The sequence below is a fragment of the Chiloscyllium plagiosum genome, unplaced genomic scaffold (genome assembly GCF_037043375.1).
Source record: "Chiloscyllium plagiosum isolate Xiang-an unplaced genomic scaffold, Cpla_swu_hap1 HiC_scaffold_16, whole genome shotgun sequence".
NCBI classification, from domain to species: domain Eukaryota; kingdom Metazoa; phylum Chordata; class Chondrichthyes; order Orectolobiformes; family Hemiscylliidae; genus Chiloscyllium; species Chiloscyllium plagiosum.
Window position 1 is genome coordinate 65,466,573 of NW_028270154.1, and position 18,672 is coordinate 65,485,244.

Genomic DNA, 18,672 nt, shown 5'->3' on the forward strand with positions numbered 1-18,672 from the left:
CCTAGTTTCCCACAGAGTTCTAGGGTACACCTGATCAGGCCCTGGGGATTTATCCACTTTTATGTGTTTGAAGACATCCAGCACTTCCTCCTCTGTAATATGGACATTTTTCAAGATTTCACCATCTATTTCCTAAATTCTATATCTTGCATGTCCTTTTCCACAGTAAACACTGATGCAAAATACTCAATGTCTCCAGTCTTAGGTGCAGATCTTTATTCACCCAAGCAATATCCCTTATCTTGTGCAGTAGTGTATACTATATGCAAGTTGGACTGCAGCAACTCATCAGAATTTCCTCAACAGTATCTTCCAAATCACAGACCTCTACCACTGGCAAGGGCAAGAGCAGCAAAAGGATGGGAACACTTTCACGTGAAAGTGTTATCTTCTAAGCTGCAAACCATTCTGACTTGGAACTATATCAATGTTCCTTTATTGTTGCTGGATCAAAATTGTGGAATTTCATTTCTATTGATACTCTGTGTGTACTTCAAGAAGTCAACTCACCACCAGGTGAAGGGCCGTTAGGGATGAACAACAAATTTTGGCCTTGTGAGCAATCTCCGTAATCCATAATAGAATTGTAGTTCATTTTAAGTGACTACCTCAAAGAGAGGAAAGGAGAAACAATGCAGACCAGATAAGACATTTCAAACATCGGAATGATTACCACAAAGATAGTGGAAATTAATCAAAAATCCTTGCAAAAGTAAGCAATATGTTTGTTAACAGCTCCATTGGCTAATTAAATATTCAACCAACAGATTACAACTAGAATTTAGTTGTCAAATGTTGGAGTTGTGAGTGAAAAATATTATCTGCTCAACACATTCACATTATTTTAGAGGATGACATTGCGTCTATTTAATGTTTAAGGAATATAGAACATAGAACAACATAGCACATTACACAGGCCTTTTGGCCCTCAATACTGTGCCAACCTTTTATCCTACTCTAAAATCAAATTAACCTGCATACGCTACATTTTGCTACCATCCATGTGCCTGTCCAAGAATTGCTTAAATATCCTAATGTCTCTGACTCTGCTCCCACTGCTGGTGATTCATTCCATGTATCCACCACTCTGTGTAAAGAATGAACCTCTGACATCTCCCCTAATCCTTCCTCCAATCACTTTCAAATTATGCCCCCTCTTGATAGCCAATTCTGCCCGGGGAAAATGTCTCTGGCAATGCATTCTATCTATGCCTCTCATCATCTTGTACACCTCTATCAAGTCACCTCTCATCCTTCTTTGCTCCAATGAGAAAAGCCCTAGTTCCCTCAACCTTTCTTCATAAGATATGTCCTCCAGTCCAGGCAGCATCCTTGCAAATTTTCTCTGCATCCTTTCTAAAGCTTCCACATCTTTCCTATAATGAGGCAACCAGAACTGAACACAATATTCCAAGTGTGGTCTAACCAGGGCTTTATAGAGCTGCAGAATAACTTCGCAGCTCTTAAACTCAATCCCCCTGCTAATGGAAGCCAACTTAACGTATGGGTGGCAACTTTGAGGGATCTATGGACATAGACACCAAGATTCCTCTCTTCCTCCACACTGCCAAGAATCCTGCCTTTAGCACTGTTTTCTGCATTCAAAGTCAACCTTCCAAAATGAATGGCTTCATACTTTTACAGATTGAACCCCATCTGCCACTTATCAGCCCAGTTCTGCATCCTGTAAATGTCTCATTGCAACCTACAACAGCTCTTCACACTATTCACAACTCCACCGACCCGTTGTGTCATCAACAAACTTACTAATCCACCCTTCCACTTCCTCATCCAAGTCATTTATAATAATCACAAAGAGCAGAGGACCCAGAACATATCCCTGCAGAACACGACTTGTCATTGAGCTCCAGACTAAATACCCATCTACCACCGCTCTCTGTCTTCTATGAGCCAGCCAATTTTGTATCCACACAGACAGGTTTACTGTATCCCATGCCTCCTTACTTTCTAAATGAGCCTACCACGGGGAACCTTATCAAATGCCTTACTAAAATCCATTTACACCACATCCACTGCTCAACCTTTATCAATGTGTTTTGAGGCCTCCTCAAAGAATTCAATAAGGTTTGTGAGGCACGACCTTCCCCTCACAAAACCATGCTGACTATCTAATGATTTTCGAAATCATCATAAATTTTGTCTCTCAGAATCCTCTCCAATACTTTGCCCACCACTAATGTAAGACTGACTGGTCTGTAATTCGCAGAATTATCCCTATACCCTTTCTTGAACAAGGGAATAACATTTGCTACCCACCCTACCACTCTAGTGGACATCGAGGATGCAAAGATCATTGGCAATGGCTTAGCAATCTCTTCCCTTGCTTCCTGTAGTAATCTAAGGTATATCCTGTCCACCCCAGTGGATTTATCTATAAATATGTTTTTCTAAATTTTGAGCACATCCTCCTTTGTAACATCAACCTGTTCCAGCATATCAGTCTGTTTCTCACTGACCTCAGAAATGTCAAGATCCCTTTTAGTGGTGAACACTGAAGCAAAGTACTCATTAAGGACCTCCCCTACCTACCCCGACTCCAGGCGCAAGATCCCTCCATTATCCCTGATCGGTCCGACCCTTACTCTGATCATCCTCTTGTTCCTAACATAAATGTAGAATGCCTTAGGGTTTTCCTTAATTCTACCCGCTAAAGCTCTTTCATGCCCCCTTCTAGCTCTCCTAAGTCCATTCTTCAGTTCCTTCCTGGCTACCTTGTAACCCTCTAAAGACCTGTCTGATCCTTGTTTCCTCAACCTAAAGTAAGCTTCCTTACCCCTCTTGACTAGATGTTCCACAACCCTTGTCACCCAAGGTTCTTTCACCCTACCATCTCTTCTTTGCCTCAGTGGGACAAACCTGTCTAGCACTATCAGCAGGTGGTTTCTAAACAACGTCCACATTTGTGTCATGCATTTCCCTGCGAACAGTTGTTCCCAATTTAGGCACTCCAGTTCCTACCTAACAGCATTGTAATTCCCCTTCCTCAAATTACATACTTTCCCATATCGTCTCTGCTCATATCCTTCTCCACGCATATGGTTAAAAGTCATGGAGTTGTGATCACTATCATCGAAATGTTCTCCCACCGAAAGGTTTGATATCTGGCATGGTGGCCGAATCCAATATGGCCTGCCCTGTATTTGGCCTAATTACATATTGCATCAGGAACCCTTCTGAAATAAACTGCTCTGTCCAAACTATTTACACTAAGTAGGTTCCAATCAATATTAAGGAAGTTAAAGTCTTATGGGCACATAACGGTTTTCACATACACTACTGAGGTTGTTACCATCTCCATTTACAGTGACTTCTAGGCAAAATCTCATAAAATTTAAATAACAGGGCAAAATGGAATTCATTTGCTGGTACCAGAAATTTCCAATGCTATTCACTCATGCTGTAATGTACATTTATCATTTATGCTCTCAGATCTTCTACTGTTGCAGTAAGCACATTAAAATGGGCTCATAACGGTTAAAGAAATACAACTATTCCATTGTTACGTTACACATATTATTATGAATTTTGATCACAAAGCATTAACAGTAAGGAAAAAGTGCAATTACTGTATATATCTGAGTAAAAGTTGATCTCAAATAACAGTTGACATCCTATTTTTGGCCAAATATTCTGGAATTTTCCATATATCTCATATAAACGTCGACACTAGTTCTTCACAGATAACAGATCAACATTTGTGAGTCAAGGTATTATCCTGAACATAAATGCTATGATGAGGAAATGTATTTTGTTGTGCTGTTGTGTATTTTGATATATAATTCACACCATTTGGCATGAAAGTTTAAGATGCATCAGGTCAGAGTAAGGTGACAACCTCCCTTTGTGTGCAGCTCAGCTGAGCTCAGTTCCCAGTGGAATACAATCATAAACCTAAATTAGGTTTTGAAATGTCTTCATCATTTTGTATAAAAATGCCCTCCAGATTATGAGGTTTATTCACAGCTGAAGATGTTTAACAGTGTGATTTTGCAGGAGTTTAATAAACATTTTGATATACTTAATTTAAGATGTGCCATCTAATTGTAATTTAATGCCATATTATATTTCTACTTCATTTTTTGTATGTATAAATAAAAACTTAGTAATTTCTTCTTGTTTCTATTGTCTTTATCTGGTAATTACTGTAATTTGTTGTGTTTTTTATTCATTTCATGATCAATTGGGCTTTTGCTAATGATACAGCATTGTGGACTGTAGTATGAAATTCAGCCCCTCAAAAGTAATAACCATGTAATTGTCAACCCCATAAATTTAACCTTAAAAAGTAGTTTAAAAAATTGATCTTTACACAAATATATATGATACTTTAAAATCTTTGGGGGATCTATTATTGTTTTTAAAATATTTGAAGAAGATTTTAAGTGTTCGTATCAATTATAAAGTTGGATGATAAGAAAAACTAGTCCACATGATCTGGGAACTCTTGGCCTGGAAGCAATGCCCAAAATAATAAAAAATAATTATGTGGAAGGTTGAGGTAATGCAGAAATACAGAGAAACTACTTAAGGATTTCTTCAAAGTTATTTCCTACCTCGGCTTCAATTATTTCAGCTCCGCCTAGGATGTTAAAAATCATCAGCCCATGTCACTAGTAAATCAATATGGGGGTGGGAGGCAGTCCTCTGATTTTCAGAGTTAAAGATCACACCAGGCTATGGTCCAACAGGTTTAATTTTTAACTCTGTCCACCCCAGTCCAACACCGGCATCTCCAAACTCTGATCTTTACTGATCTATGCATGATTGTGGGCTTGAATATGAAGCAGTGGGGTGAGAACTATTCCATGCTCATTCTGACCCCAGTGGTCCCTCTATTCCTCTGGTCTCCATCCTTTAAGAAAGTCAAACAAACACACCTGTTCCCTAGGTCACATTTCTATCTTGGGAATCTGGAGAATGTTGCACAAGAAGCAGCCAAAACCTCCTTGTAGCACTGCTGAGTGCTACAGCTGCCAGCTTCTGATTGGCCAGCAGATCCTGGTGTTCCTCAATAATTATCCTAAGCCTGTTTGAAAGCCAACCAGTGACCAGTTAAGTGCCTGATTTCTGGAAGATTCAGTCAGCTATCTGGGCATGGCTTTCTCCACACGAATGTCTCCCATTTTTGGATATATTTTTGAAAATGTGAAGAACAGCAATACATATTTTCATAATAATGGGTCTAGTGCTGCAGTAAGATTTATTCTTTCATTCAAACTCATTCAACAGTAGCATGTAACAGCATAAACAACTCTATAATTACAGATATGCACATTACAATTAGGACAATGCATAATTTTTGATATACATGTTCACATATTTTGCATGACTGAAGTATAGTCACACATCAAATTACAATACATCCTGCTTTCTATATTTAATGGTACACATTACATTATGCCAATATAATTTATTGATAGACAATTCTGTATTGGCAGCATTTATATTGATCCCACACTGTTCTATAGTTAGAGAAATGTATGCATTGCCTTCATTATTATATCTCAGGAAAGAGTTAGCTTCACAGTGACAAAGACTTACTCCACAGTTATATATTTGAACATATAGTAAATGAGTAAATGTATTTTGGAAGATTTCCTTTTGAGCATTCATAGGCAAGGAATAATGTCATTATTTGAAATTATGCTCATGATTTTGTTCAAAATACTGAAGGAAAGAAATCCTTGACCAATATATTATATTTCTATGCATACTGTTAGAGAAATTCATATTCTGCTGTATTTCTGTGTGATGATAGGTGTTCTTGCACATTCGCCTTTGTGACAAAATGAATAAGTTATGGCATATGGTGAACAATCTGTTAACCTGTCATCTGTCCTTCATTTCAGAACAAAAGGAAGAAATGATTTACCGTATTTAAATTGTATTACAATTGTTGCTGCTATCTAACTCCAAATGCAATGAACTTGCCAAAGATGGATATTATGATAGGTAAATGTCAGGTTTATTACGAGACATTAGTTCCACAAAGGCTTATCTCTCCCCCATTTAATAAATCTAAATTGGGATTATTTTCATTGAGAGCTTTCAATCAGCCTGTATGGCACCAGACATGCCCATGTAATCATGCTAATTACTTAAAATGATTTAACTTAATTTACTTCTATTAAATTATCCACCAGCTTCAGATACAACTATGCTAAAGATGTCTTTACAAGTTAAGAGAAATAAAATAAAAGCCGAGAATGTGATTATATAAATGATGACAATCATAAATTAAAATAATAGACAAGAATATTGCAAACAGATCATGCATATAGTCACCATTAAGTTTTTTGAAAATGACACAGTCTAAAATGGTCTCAGAACAGTATTATGGAAAGAGGGAAAAGAAATAAACATAATCATGAGTAAATATCGATTTTTATGAAGTAAATTTTACTTTTGCTTAAAGTGAACACTGTCTTTATGAACAATTTGCTTTCTAATTTGCATAACCACAGAATCATATCTTCTTATTAACATACATTGACTTATGGCACAAGTTGTGCCTAGCAAATTATGGTTCATACAGAAAGGCACCCTGTTCCTCTTTAACAGCTGTATGCTATTTCTGTACTGTAACTATATACACTTCAAACATTTACTCTCATGCTTAGGGGTCATTTGTAACAGAATTTGCTATGATGTAAATGGATTGTTTGGATTAAAACTCAAAAGTTAATTGTAAAGATCACTGAATTACATAATAAATTATATTATGTGACACCTACTTTTATAATGACTAATACAAGGTTACTTTCTTTACTATTTTGTGAATCAAATGTTGCCATAAACAAAAATAAAGTTATCACAGCATGTAGTGTGGCTTTATAGTGAATCCAATACTTACAGTGTGTATTAACAACTGACAAGTGAATTACAGAAGAAAGCAAGAAGCTCGAGTATCAGGAAAGAAAATTAATATTTGGGTTTAATCTATTTGTTACCATTTAAAGTGTACCTTTCTCTTTAATATGTGTTTGTCTGCTAGCATCCTAGACATGGGCCAGTTTATTTTCTTAAAAGTTAAAAGCACAGTCTGTGGCACAGAAACAGACCACTGGGCGAATTGGTCTATACAACTGTTTATGTCGTGCTTTAAGCATACATTTCTATTCCATTTTCTATCATGCATGTGTCTAGATTTTTCTTAAATACATTGATGTTGATTTCCTCAAATGTTCCACACGCAGTGAGTTCCACATTCTACTCTCACTGGGCAAGAAGCTTCTTCCTGAATTCCTTAATCCTTATTTTGATTGAAGATTCATCCCCAGAAATTCAACGCTCATTCTTGTGCCATGAATGAACAGCTCCAACCCAAATGGGCTTTCTATATTAGCTCCATCGTGACTTGACAGGAAGGGCTTGCATTTTAATAAAAAATAATCGCTCAGTGAACATTGATCAATTCATGGAAAGAGTCTGGCACGCCTTGTAACAATGTGACAGATACCAGCATTAGTAAGGGGGATCTTAATGTTGTTTCTAGCGTATTGGTTGGAAGGTCTCTGAAGAGGCGTTTTACCAAAATTCAGATATTATGATATTAAATTTTGGAGGTCTGTGTCGCTTTTACTAACTAAACACTACAGTGTTTCTGGGGATTGTGCGAATTTGGGCTGGGAGTTCTGATTTGCAACATCTGGAAAAATCGCTGCAGCAACTAAGACAGGGAAGGGACAAAAAAGTCCATCACTGGTAAAATCCGTAGACCTACTTTAGAAAACGACAGTTCTTATTTTGTTGCTGATACTTCACTTCAGTTTTCAAATTTTTAAAATGATCTTAGCGAAGTAGACTTCCAACTATTTGCCTCTGGCCGGAAATTGTTGTTATAAATTAACCAGGAATTTATGATTTTTTTAAAAACAGAAAAGAAGGAACCAACCTTGAAGTTGTCGGGTGGGGTGGGTGGAGAGAGAGGGGGAAAGCGTTTTTACAAAATGATTGAATGTGAAGCTAATGGGAAACTCGCTTAAGAACGGCCCAGGTGCCGGAACCTGACCAGATCCGTCATAGTGGCTGCAATTATCCGCAAAATAATGCGTGGAGTATTAAATGGAAAAGAAACTTGTTCTAGCCAAAGAAATAAAGATCTAAAGTCGATTAACCAAATGTCAACATTTTTTGAAATATCCCGTATATCCTGGGTTCGTGTCCAAATCCTCATTTTGATTTTCTTCCCCCCCCCCCCCCCATATTCAGTATCAGGCTGTTGCCTCTACCAAGATAAAGAAAAGCTGGGAAACCTCCCGTCCTGTTTGTAACATAAAGCATTATCAAGTAAAATAAGCGCTATTGTGAAATGAATTACATCACTGATGATCTCCGTGGCAACTATATTTCTATTTCTATCGCTGTTATGTGTGAGAAAACTTCCTACGGATGGGATGAAAGCTGAAATAACTCAAAGTTAAACATCACACAACACCAGGTTATAGTCCAACAGGTTTAGTTGGAAGCACACTAGCTTTCGGAGCACTATTCCTTCATCAGGTGATAAAGATGAAGGAGCGGCACTCCGAAAGCTGGTGCTTCCAAATAAAATCCGGTTGGACTATAACCTGGTGTGTGATTTTTAACTTTGTACACCCCAGTCCAACACCGGCATCTCCGAATCAGAAATATATCAATACATTGAAGTCTACGGTACCGGATTTTTTTTTCCCAAAAAGGCCTTGGTAGAGTTTTGGTTCCGAACCTTCTAATCTGTTAAATCGACAGAATTCCTTCTAGGGTTCCGCCGAACTACTGAGGTTTGGTCCAAAGTCCCAACTCTTAATAGTTCTGACTTTTAACTGTTAATACCGGTGTAATGTAAATGTAATTTATGGTTACATCTTCCTTAACGAGTTCCAACATTTCTGCGCCATGTCCAAAGGCAATTTCGTAATTTAATAACAGCAAGATACTGCGGATGCTGGAGATCTGAAATACGAGCAGGCAGTACTGGGGCAATCAGTTGCCAAGAAGAGGCACATTGGGTGTTAACTCTGCTCCTCTCTGCACAGACGCAGCCAAAGCTGCTGCGTTTCTCCAGTAATATAATAGCTTAAGGTCTCTACAGAAACACATTCGCCCACTTACTACAATTACTTCATTCCCATTTAATTTCATAACATGCCTGTTTACTTTTTACATCCCTGTTGTGTTGGAGTGTGATTATTCTCAAGATTAAAGTACCTATACTTGAGATATGAGTAACAAAACACAAATCAAAAATAATTGAAGTTTGGAATAGGAGACCATTCAGCAGTTCCAGCCAACTTACCATTAAATTATGACTGACCTCTTTTTTTGTTCTATAATGCTTTATATATTGCCAAATCTAGCGAACTCAATCTGCCAGTTTCTCTGGATCTATTTCACTGAGTTACTTTGTCATTTTAAATAGCTCCATCGGATCACCACCTGATCTCAATGGGACTTGAATTGAATTGATTGTCACATGTATCGAGGACAGTGAAAAACTTTGTCTTGCGAGCAATACAGCAGATCATAGAATTAAGTAGCATAGATAAGTGAATAATAGGTAAACAGCGGCAAAGACGAAAACACAGGTACAGGCGAATGTTTAGAGTTTGTGAGTCCATTCAGTATTCTAACAACAGAGAAGCAATTCTGTCATTTGATCATTTTATATTTGCCTACGGGGTGATGAATGGATTCATATGATGCAGTGGTAGTGTCCCTGTCTCTGGGCTGAGTTCTACACCCTCCAGAGGCTGTCATTATATGTCTGATCAGCTTGATTATCTACAGGGTTTTTGGGTAACATTGATCAGTGAGACAAAGGGAGTGGTGTGGAACCCACTTAGCAGTAAAACAGTGATCTTCCGGTTGTATTCGTGAATACAAATAGAATATATTGAAAGAGAATTCTGGAGAGCAAGTATATAAAGTCACCATCATCCCACTCTCATAGAGACAATTGGTGGTGAGTTTAACCCGAGGGTCACCAAACCTCAGGCGAGGGGCAAGGTTGAGAAGGTAAGATCACCAAACCTAAGGCAAGGTAGAATCTTCATGAAGACCTCATCTGCTGCGAGAATTGAATCACATGCTATTACCATCACTCTGCCAAGCAAACCAGCCATCCAGCCAAATGAGCTAATCGACCACCAACTCGGGGAAAGACGGTGGAGCAGGAGACAAAGGTTAGGCTTATGCAGTAGGAACAGAGTGCAACATGGCCAGGGGTCTGGAGTATTTTTCAGGCGTAGGAAGGTGTGAGGCTAAAGAGGATGACCACGAAGATGTGAATCGTAACGAAAATAAAGAACTGCAGACACTGGAAATCTGAAACAAAAACAGAAATTGCCAGAGGAACTCAGCAGGTCTTGCAACATCTGTGGCGAGAGATAAACGGAGTTAACCTTCCCAGTCTCGTGAACTTCAGAACTCTTCTTCAGAACTGTTCACAAAATGTCAACTCTGTTTACCTCTTTCCACCGATGCTGTCAGACCTGCTGGGTTTCTTCAGCAACTTCTGTTTCTGCTGTTGAGAAAGTTAAAGTCAGTCCTCTCGTCAGGAGTTACAAATGAAACTTCGTAAGGTTACCTGGTAAGACTGTAAAATAAATGCAATTAGAGACTAGGAGATTTTTCCCCCCTCTCTCTGTTCATGAAAAGTGTAAATGGAGGAAAGTGAGAAGACGCTTCATTGCATATGTACGTGTATTCGAACAAACACCTTTGGTATACTTTATCCTGCACCTTATGTGAAATATCGACAAACAACATGATATTTAAAGGAAGCCGAAAAACAGAGACTTTGATACGTTTGTAGCGGAGCAGGGGGCTCCAGATAAAGGGAGGAGAAACGCTGTGGAAGACTGTGAACATCAGAAAGCCAACATTGTGTTTGCGGTTTGGGGAAACTGCCAGGCATTGTAGGTCAAGAACATTGGAATGACGGACGTGGTGTTGGCAATAGCGTTTTGGATGGACTAAGATTTATGGAGACTGGACAATGCGACAAAGCAAAGATCATTAATTTCAAGTGTTCATGTAAAATACAGGAATGTATAGTCTTAACTGGCATTTTTAATTGTTAAATATAACTTTTGACATTCTCACGTGAAAAAATTCACATACGCTGTTAATATTTATCAAACAAGCTACTAATCGGTGCAAAACGATATAATGATTTGGAGACGCCGATGTTGGACTGGGATGTACAAAGTTAAGATTAGAATAGATTACCTGCAGTGTGGAAACAGGCCCTTCGGCCCAACAAGTCCACACCGACCCGCAACCCACCCATACCCCTACACCTAACACTACGGGCAATTTAGCATGGCCAATTCACCTGACCTGCACATCTTTGGACTGTGGAAGGAAACCGCAACACCCGGAGGAAACCCACGCAGACACGGGGAGAATGTGCAAACTCCACACAGTCAGTTGCCTGAGGCGGGATTTGAACCCAGGTCTCTAGTGCTGTGAGGCAGAAGTGCTAACCACTGTACCAATCACCTAATACCAGGTTATAGTCCTGATGTGGAGATGCCGGTGTTGGACTGGGGTGTACAAAGTTAAAAATCATACAACATTAGGTTATAGTCCAGCAGGTTTAATTGGAAGCACACTAGCTTTTGGAGCATCGTTCCTTCATCAGGTGGTAGTGGAGGGCTCAATCCTAACACACATAATTTATAGCAAAAATTTACAGTGTGATGTAACTGAAATTATACATTGAAAAATTGATTGTCTGTTAAGCCTTTCATCTGTTAGAATACAGTGATAGTTTCACTTCTTTCTTGTATAAATCACAAAACCTTTTTTTAAAAGTTGCTTTCTCGGGTTAGCTGTTAACAATGGTGATAGCTAGACAATATGTTGAAGGTGTTGGCCCTCTGTGTTCTTTGTCTATGATATATTCAACATATTGTCTAGCTATCACCATTGTTAACAGCTAAACCGAAAATGCAACTTAAAAAAAAAAGATTTTGTGATTTATACATGAAAGAAGTGAAACTATCACTGTATTCTAACAGATGAAAGGCTTAACAGACAATCAATTTTTCAATGTATAATTTGAGTTACATCACACTGTAAATTTTTGCTATAAATTCTGTGTTAGGATTGATCCCTCCACTACCACCTGATGAAGGAACGTAGCTCCGAAAGCTAGTGTGCTTCCAATTAAACCTGTTGGACTATAACCTGGTGTTGTGTGATTTTTAGTTTTATCAGGAATGCAATCAATTGTATGTAATGAAACAATTCAGTGCTGCAGTCTTGAGATTGCAATTGTCGAGATTCAGGATTGCTGTGTTTAGCTCTTTACCACTTCCCTGCCTCCTACAGTAATTCACACTTTACCTTTTATGTTTATACTGTATATTAAATTCTCTCATTGCGTGCTGCACTGCCGTATTCAGCTTAGATCTGCCGTTTCACCACCTTCCGTTTCCCACTCAAGCCATTAACAAGTTATTATGTCCCTTTATTAAGTGGGTGCACTTTCACCTGCCACCGTCAAAACAACTCTTTTCCTTTGCCTAGTTCCTCTTACAATGCTGTTTGGGTTTAATAGAGTTGTTTCAACAAGCATTCTTTCCAAATTGTAAACGCCTCTGTTCTCTTCCCAAATACTGTCTGAACCGTGGATTCCTTTTGTTTCCCTGTTCACGCTTCAGACATTCAGATTGCGCAGTTTTTTTCCCCAACTTTTGTTCAGACTCTTTACTGATGTCTCTGCATGTATCAGTTATGTTTGTGTCCGTGCTTAGCGTGTTAAACAGAATGGGTATCACTGAGTTCAGTACGGTTATTCCAGTAGAACTGACAGAGTGATTAGTTTAATACCTTCCTCATGCCAGAATCACGCAATTAGCATCATCCGATTGTGTGAAATATTTGAGCTCACGTTACCCTGAGCTGGAAACAAAACATTCCTTTGCGACAAATGCAATTGGTCTCTCTTAGGAAACACCGGAATTAACTCTGCATATGAAAACGATCTTGAGAGTCCAGTGATGCTATCCGTACCTCTATGTGCGAAGGTCTCGGTTCAACTTCTGGAAGTGTGTGTCATCCTGCCCAGGCCAGCTGTATTGGAATAACTGAAATCTAAATCTGCTTTGATGGGAATGTATTTGATACGATGCTGTTGACCTCTTGAAGCTAACTTGGAAACATAACTGCAGATATCTAAGTATTGGGGTTTAGGTTTAGATAACTAAGTATTGTTTTCAACTGGAAATTCTCTTGATTGAAAATCCAGTCAATGCTTAAGCATTTTCTAAAACTTATTATTTTACTTCATTCTTATTTCTTCTACTGTAATATGTTCTGGTTCAATAATAGCAAGGTATCAACTTTTAGAATGTATTATTATTGGCCTCATAATTCTACCGAAACAGTTCTCAATTCCGATCCAGTTTCGTATCAACATTAACGCAGCTTCAACCTGTTGTTTCCAAATTAGAATCCCCTCCTCCGTGCATTAGCAATATATGTGTATTTTCCATCATAATTCAGATAGAGAATATGGAACGAAGGGAAATTTAATGCAACATTTTGAAATGAAAGTTGTCATGTTGAAATTAGCAACTTCAAAGACAGTTATTTTCAGAAGGTTTTGTCCGTCTGGATTGACCGCCTCTCACCAAACAACTGTGACTGTAACTTGCCCGATCTAACACTATTTTAACGAAAGTGCCGCTCCAATAACGATCACGTCCCCAGTATCGATAGGAGCGAGTTCCATGAGCACCCGAAACAACTTGTTTAAGGTAATAAAGGACTAATCTGTCATCTATTACCCTGAACAAGACTCAACAATATGGTCGAATATCCCTTACACGTGTCAAAAGACATACGCCACATACTGCAGTTGCTGGAAATCTGAAAACAGAGAAGCTTGAAGAACTCAGATCCGTATGAAAGGTCATCGACCTGAAACATTATCTCTGTTTCTCTCCATTGATGCTGCCTGGCCCGGTGAGCTGATCCATACTGTTCATTGATTTCGGTAGCGGGTGCAAACCTCTCCGCTTCCGTCCCCATACTTACGACCTTTTTACCTTTTCTAAAACTTTCTTTTTTTTAATGAATTAAATGCTTAATTAACGTCAGAAAGCAAATGTAATTTGATTAAAGCCCGGGGTGTATCAATAGGAGAGGTGTAGCGCCGTACGAAACTTAATTTTGGCCCCTAAGCCAATTGTTGTGCAGTCAAAACCCATGGTCCGATTAACTAGCCGGAAGTGGGTACACGGCAGGATTCAACTTCGAAAAACAAAGTGCGGTTAGAAACTTGGAGACAAAAAGAAATGATATTGATAGAGAGAAAATTCACCTGACTTTTTGAGGGTTTAAGCTGTTCAACAGATTAGCTAACCCCTAAAATAAAGCCTCCCCTGAAATGCGCTAACATTCAAAAGTCGATGCTGTACAATAAACGGTCATCCCTAAAGTGTAAGGGAGCGATTGCAATACTTACATGTACTGGACCTACATCGGTCAGCAAGGTCAAACCTGTAAGTCGCTATTTCAAATATTAAAAGTTGGGAAGCGTACTGATAGCTTATCTCCAGAATAATTTCAGTGATAGGCATTGGATTTTCTTCACAATTCAATGAAGAACAAAAGTGAATCATAGCTATGCAAATGTTGGCGAGGTTAGCCTGCATGTGAGCTTCTACTCACCAAGGGGAAGAGCGATGAAGAATGGCAGCCAGCACAAGATGAACATGCCCATGACAATGCCAAGCGTCTTCGCGGCCTTCTTCTCTCTAGAGAACTTGAGAAGGCGGACAGAGAGGGAACTTCTAATGTGGTGCCCTTTGGACCGGGAGACGATGGACTCGTCCTGAATATTCCTGCAATGGATGCGCAAAGCTCGCTCGCTGGAGTTTGATGTCTCCCTCATCACCCCAGCCTCGAGGTTCTTGGTTGTCCGCTTGGCTACAATGTACACCCTGGCATACATCACCAGGATGACAGTCAAAGGGATATAAAATGAGCCAAGGGACGAGAAGAGAGCGTAGCCAGCATCTTCCGTGATTTGGCACTCAGTCTCATCAGGAGGCGCTGGCTGCTTCCAACCCAAGAGGGGGCCGATGGAGATGACTATGGACAAGACCCAGACCCCAACCACGACCAGCACTGCTTTCTTCTCGGTCACAATGGAAGGGTAGCGCAGGGAGTACCGTACCCCGATATAACGGTCTATTGAAATGGCACACAGGCTCATGATGGAGGCAGTGCAACAGAGCACGTCAACTGCAGCCCAAATATCGCAAAAAATCCTTCCGAATATCCAGTAGCCTATGATCTCCAGTGTAGCTGAGAAAGGCAACACGGTGGTGCTGAGGAGCAAGTCTGCGATCGCTAGGTTGATGATAAAGTAGTTAGTGGTTGTCTGTAAGTGCCGGTTGAAAGCTACCGAGAGGATGACTAAAATGTTACCGACCAGCGCGAATAAAATGAAGAGAACCAGGACCAGCCCGAGCACAGCGCCTTTACTCGGGCTCAGCGAGGTGCCGTTCTGGGAAGTCCCGTTTGAGAGATTACTGGTAAAGTTGGTATCGTAGAAAAGGGGCTCCGGAGATGATCGGTTGTCGCCTCCACCGCCAGCAGAGTGCACAGAATTCATGTTAACGACCATTCTCCATTTCAGCTCATGTGACAGCCAAGCACCGAAGTCCCATCACAAACATAGCACCCGCAGTCAGGACTCGGAGGGAGAGAGCTGTCCGGCGCAGAAGCGGCTCCAGTTGCCTTTCTGGCAAGCTACACTTATCACCAGGGAGTTCGCAACAGCACAGCAGTCTCACAGTCATTTGGAGAGAACCCGAGAGTATGTCTCTCAGCTCCTCTGTGTTAGCGCCTCCCTCCTGCTCTCCGCTTTTTATATTCACCGCTTCAGGCAAAACACACACACACACACACACACACACATGTCAAAGGTGCTGGCTGACGTCAGGATCCGGCTGAAATAATCACTGAACATTTTGTGAAAGATCAGAGCAAGACCCAAACCGGGGAGGAGGGTCAGCACTCATTGTGGGAATGAGGGGTGGGCGAGATAGACACAGCGTGGGTGTCACACTGGCAGGATGTTCGTGAGGCACAGATAGACAGAATGGGTGTATAACACTGACAGGGTGTACCTGGGTGAGCGGTAACCGCAATGGGGGAGATAGACAATGTGGACGAATACTACTGACAGATTTCTCGGGAATGGGGGAGGGGGGGGGGTGTGCGGGCGGGTGTGGGAGGATAGACAGTGGGTGCAAAGTAATACCAGGGTGATAGTGGGGCAGGAGTTGGCACAATGGTAGACAGAGAGTGTATAACACTGAAAGGTTGTTCCTGAGACACAAATAGACGCTGTGAGGTATAATTCATTATTAACGGGGTAGATTGGAGGGTGGATATAAAACAGACGATTTGAGAAGGACGAGGTGGTGTGGCTTTTGCAGAATAACGCTGCAAAGAGCGGCGCTGAGGGAAGGCCTTCACTGAGTTTTGCACATTCTGCCAAACGAAGTAGCAATCACTCATTAAAAGGCAAGGGTTAAAGTTTTTAAAATTCTAATACATTATCTTCAGAAAACAGCGTCCCGAAGGTTTCAGATTTTTTTTCTCTGTTAAAAAGGACAAGTTCACAATCCTGAAAGAAAAATGAAGAAATACAACAGGATAAATATTATATTCCAGGAGATTGCCTTTTTGAATATTTTTGACAGCATGTGTCTGACAGGATTGCATGGCGTAGAAATATTTTATTCACTTATCACGAGTGCATTTTCACTTGTTACAATCAATACAAATGATATTATTTAAAGAGTTTTACAATAATCGAAAAGTGCTGTTAAGTGTGGATTAGGTCGTCCATATCCCAAATTAAATCAATAAATATCTACATTGTTATCGTTTCAAACTACGCCTTGCTTTGCACACTGTTCACACCATGACAGTTCATTCTTAAAACTACTTAACCAGTCTGTAACTTAGAAATAATTTTGAAGATGGTCAAACCTTCATAAATTATCAGGGAGAGGTCGTAATTGTTGCTGTTTTTACTCAGGGCCGTTCAATCCAGAGAAAAAAATGCCAGACTCGGCATCTCCAGCGCGCTGCTTCCGAACACAGTATTAACAACTTTCTCCCTCAAAGAAAACCATGCCGCGTTCTTAAAGTCAAGCAGTAATTATTCTTCAGAATTCAAACTGATTCTGTCATTGGATAACTTTCGCACAAGCTTTTAAAGTCAATACACTGAATTTTAAACCAGGTCATTTGCAGCGTGTAATTACAGTAGTTACAATCCAAGCAGGGAGCTAGAGTTGAAATCCTCTGCATGCATTAACTCAGAAAATTACGGTATTAATCCTTTACGATCAAGCAGTTTTTAATATTGTGGGCAGACGGGCCGCTCAAAATGGCAGACTTACAAAAAAAACCGCACGATAAGTAAAGCATGCTGGGAAATGGAACCAAGCATTGGTCAAAAGTACTTCTGTTAAAAACACTGAAATAAACCAGCTACAAACCCATCTGCAGTCCTCACTTTTGCCAAGTTACCGACCCAGACAGGCTGTAGCTGCAGACGGCACAATATACCAGCACCTCTCCCCACCTCTTCCTCCACTACATTGATGACTGCATTGGCACCACCTCGTGCTCTGGTGAGGAGGTTGAGCAATTCATCAACTTCACCAACACATTCCACCCTGACCTTAAATTTACCTGGACCATCTCTGAAAGCTCCCTCCCCTTCCTGGACCTCTCCAACTCCATTACTGACGACCAACTTGACACTGACATATTTTACAAACCCACCAACTCCCACAGCTACCTGGATTACACCTCTTCCCACCCTACCTCTTGCAAAAATGCCATCCCATATTCCCAATTCCTCCACCTCAGCCGTATCTGCTCCCAGGAGGACCAGTTCCACCACAGAACACACCAGATGGCCTCCTTCTTTATACCGCAATTTCCCTTCCCACGTGGTTAAAGATGCCCTCCAACGAATCTCGCCCACATCCCGCACCTCCGCCCTCAGATCCCACCCACCCAGCCGTAACAAGGACAGAACGCCCCTGGTGCTCACCTTCCACCCTACCAAACTTCGCATAAACCAAATCATCTGCCGATATTTCCGCCACCTCCAAAAAGACCCCACCACCAGGGATATATTTCCCTCCCCACCCCTTTCCGCATTCCGCAAAGACCGTTCCCTCCGTGACTACCTGGTCAGGTCCATGCCCCCCCTACAACCCACCCTCCAATCCTGGAACCTTCCCCTGCCACCGCAGGAACTGTAAAACCTGCGCCCACACCTCCTCCCTCACCTCCATCGAAGGCCCTAAAGGAGCCTTCCATCAAAGTTTTACCCTGCACATCCACTAATATCATTTATTGTATCCGTTGCTCCCAATGTGGTCTCCTCTACATTGGGGAGACTGGACGCCTCATAGCAGAGCGCTTTAGGGAACATCTCCGGGACACCCGCACCAATCAACCACACCGCCCTGTGGCCCAACATTTCAACTCCCCCTCCCACTCTGCCGAGGACATGGAGGTCCTGGGCCTCCTTCACCGCTGCTCCCTCACCACCAGACGCCTGGAGGAAGAATGCCTCATCTTCTGCATCGGAACACTTCAACCCCAGGGCATCAATGT

General features: G+C 40.8%; 1 protein-coding gene across 1 annotated transcript in view; it reads right to left on the reverse strand.

Annotated features, from left to right (window-relative positions):
* The window catches only part of LOC122556761 (alpha-1A adrenergic receptor-like), a 30,611-nt gene extending 14,744 nt beyond the window's left edge, over positions 1 to 15,867 (reverse strand). The window contains exon 1 of the mRNA XM_043703888.2: positions 14,686 to 15,867. Within this exon, the coding sequence (XP_043559823.1) occupies positions 14,686 to 15,646 (961 nt within the window). The 5' untranslated portion in view covers positions 15,647 to 15,867. The remainder of the gene's footprint in view (positions 1 to 14,685) is intronic.
* Positions 15,868 to 18,672: the final 2,805 nt, after the last annotated feature.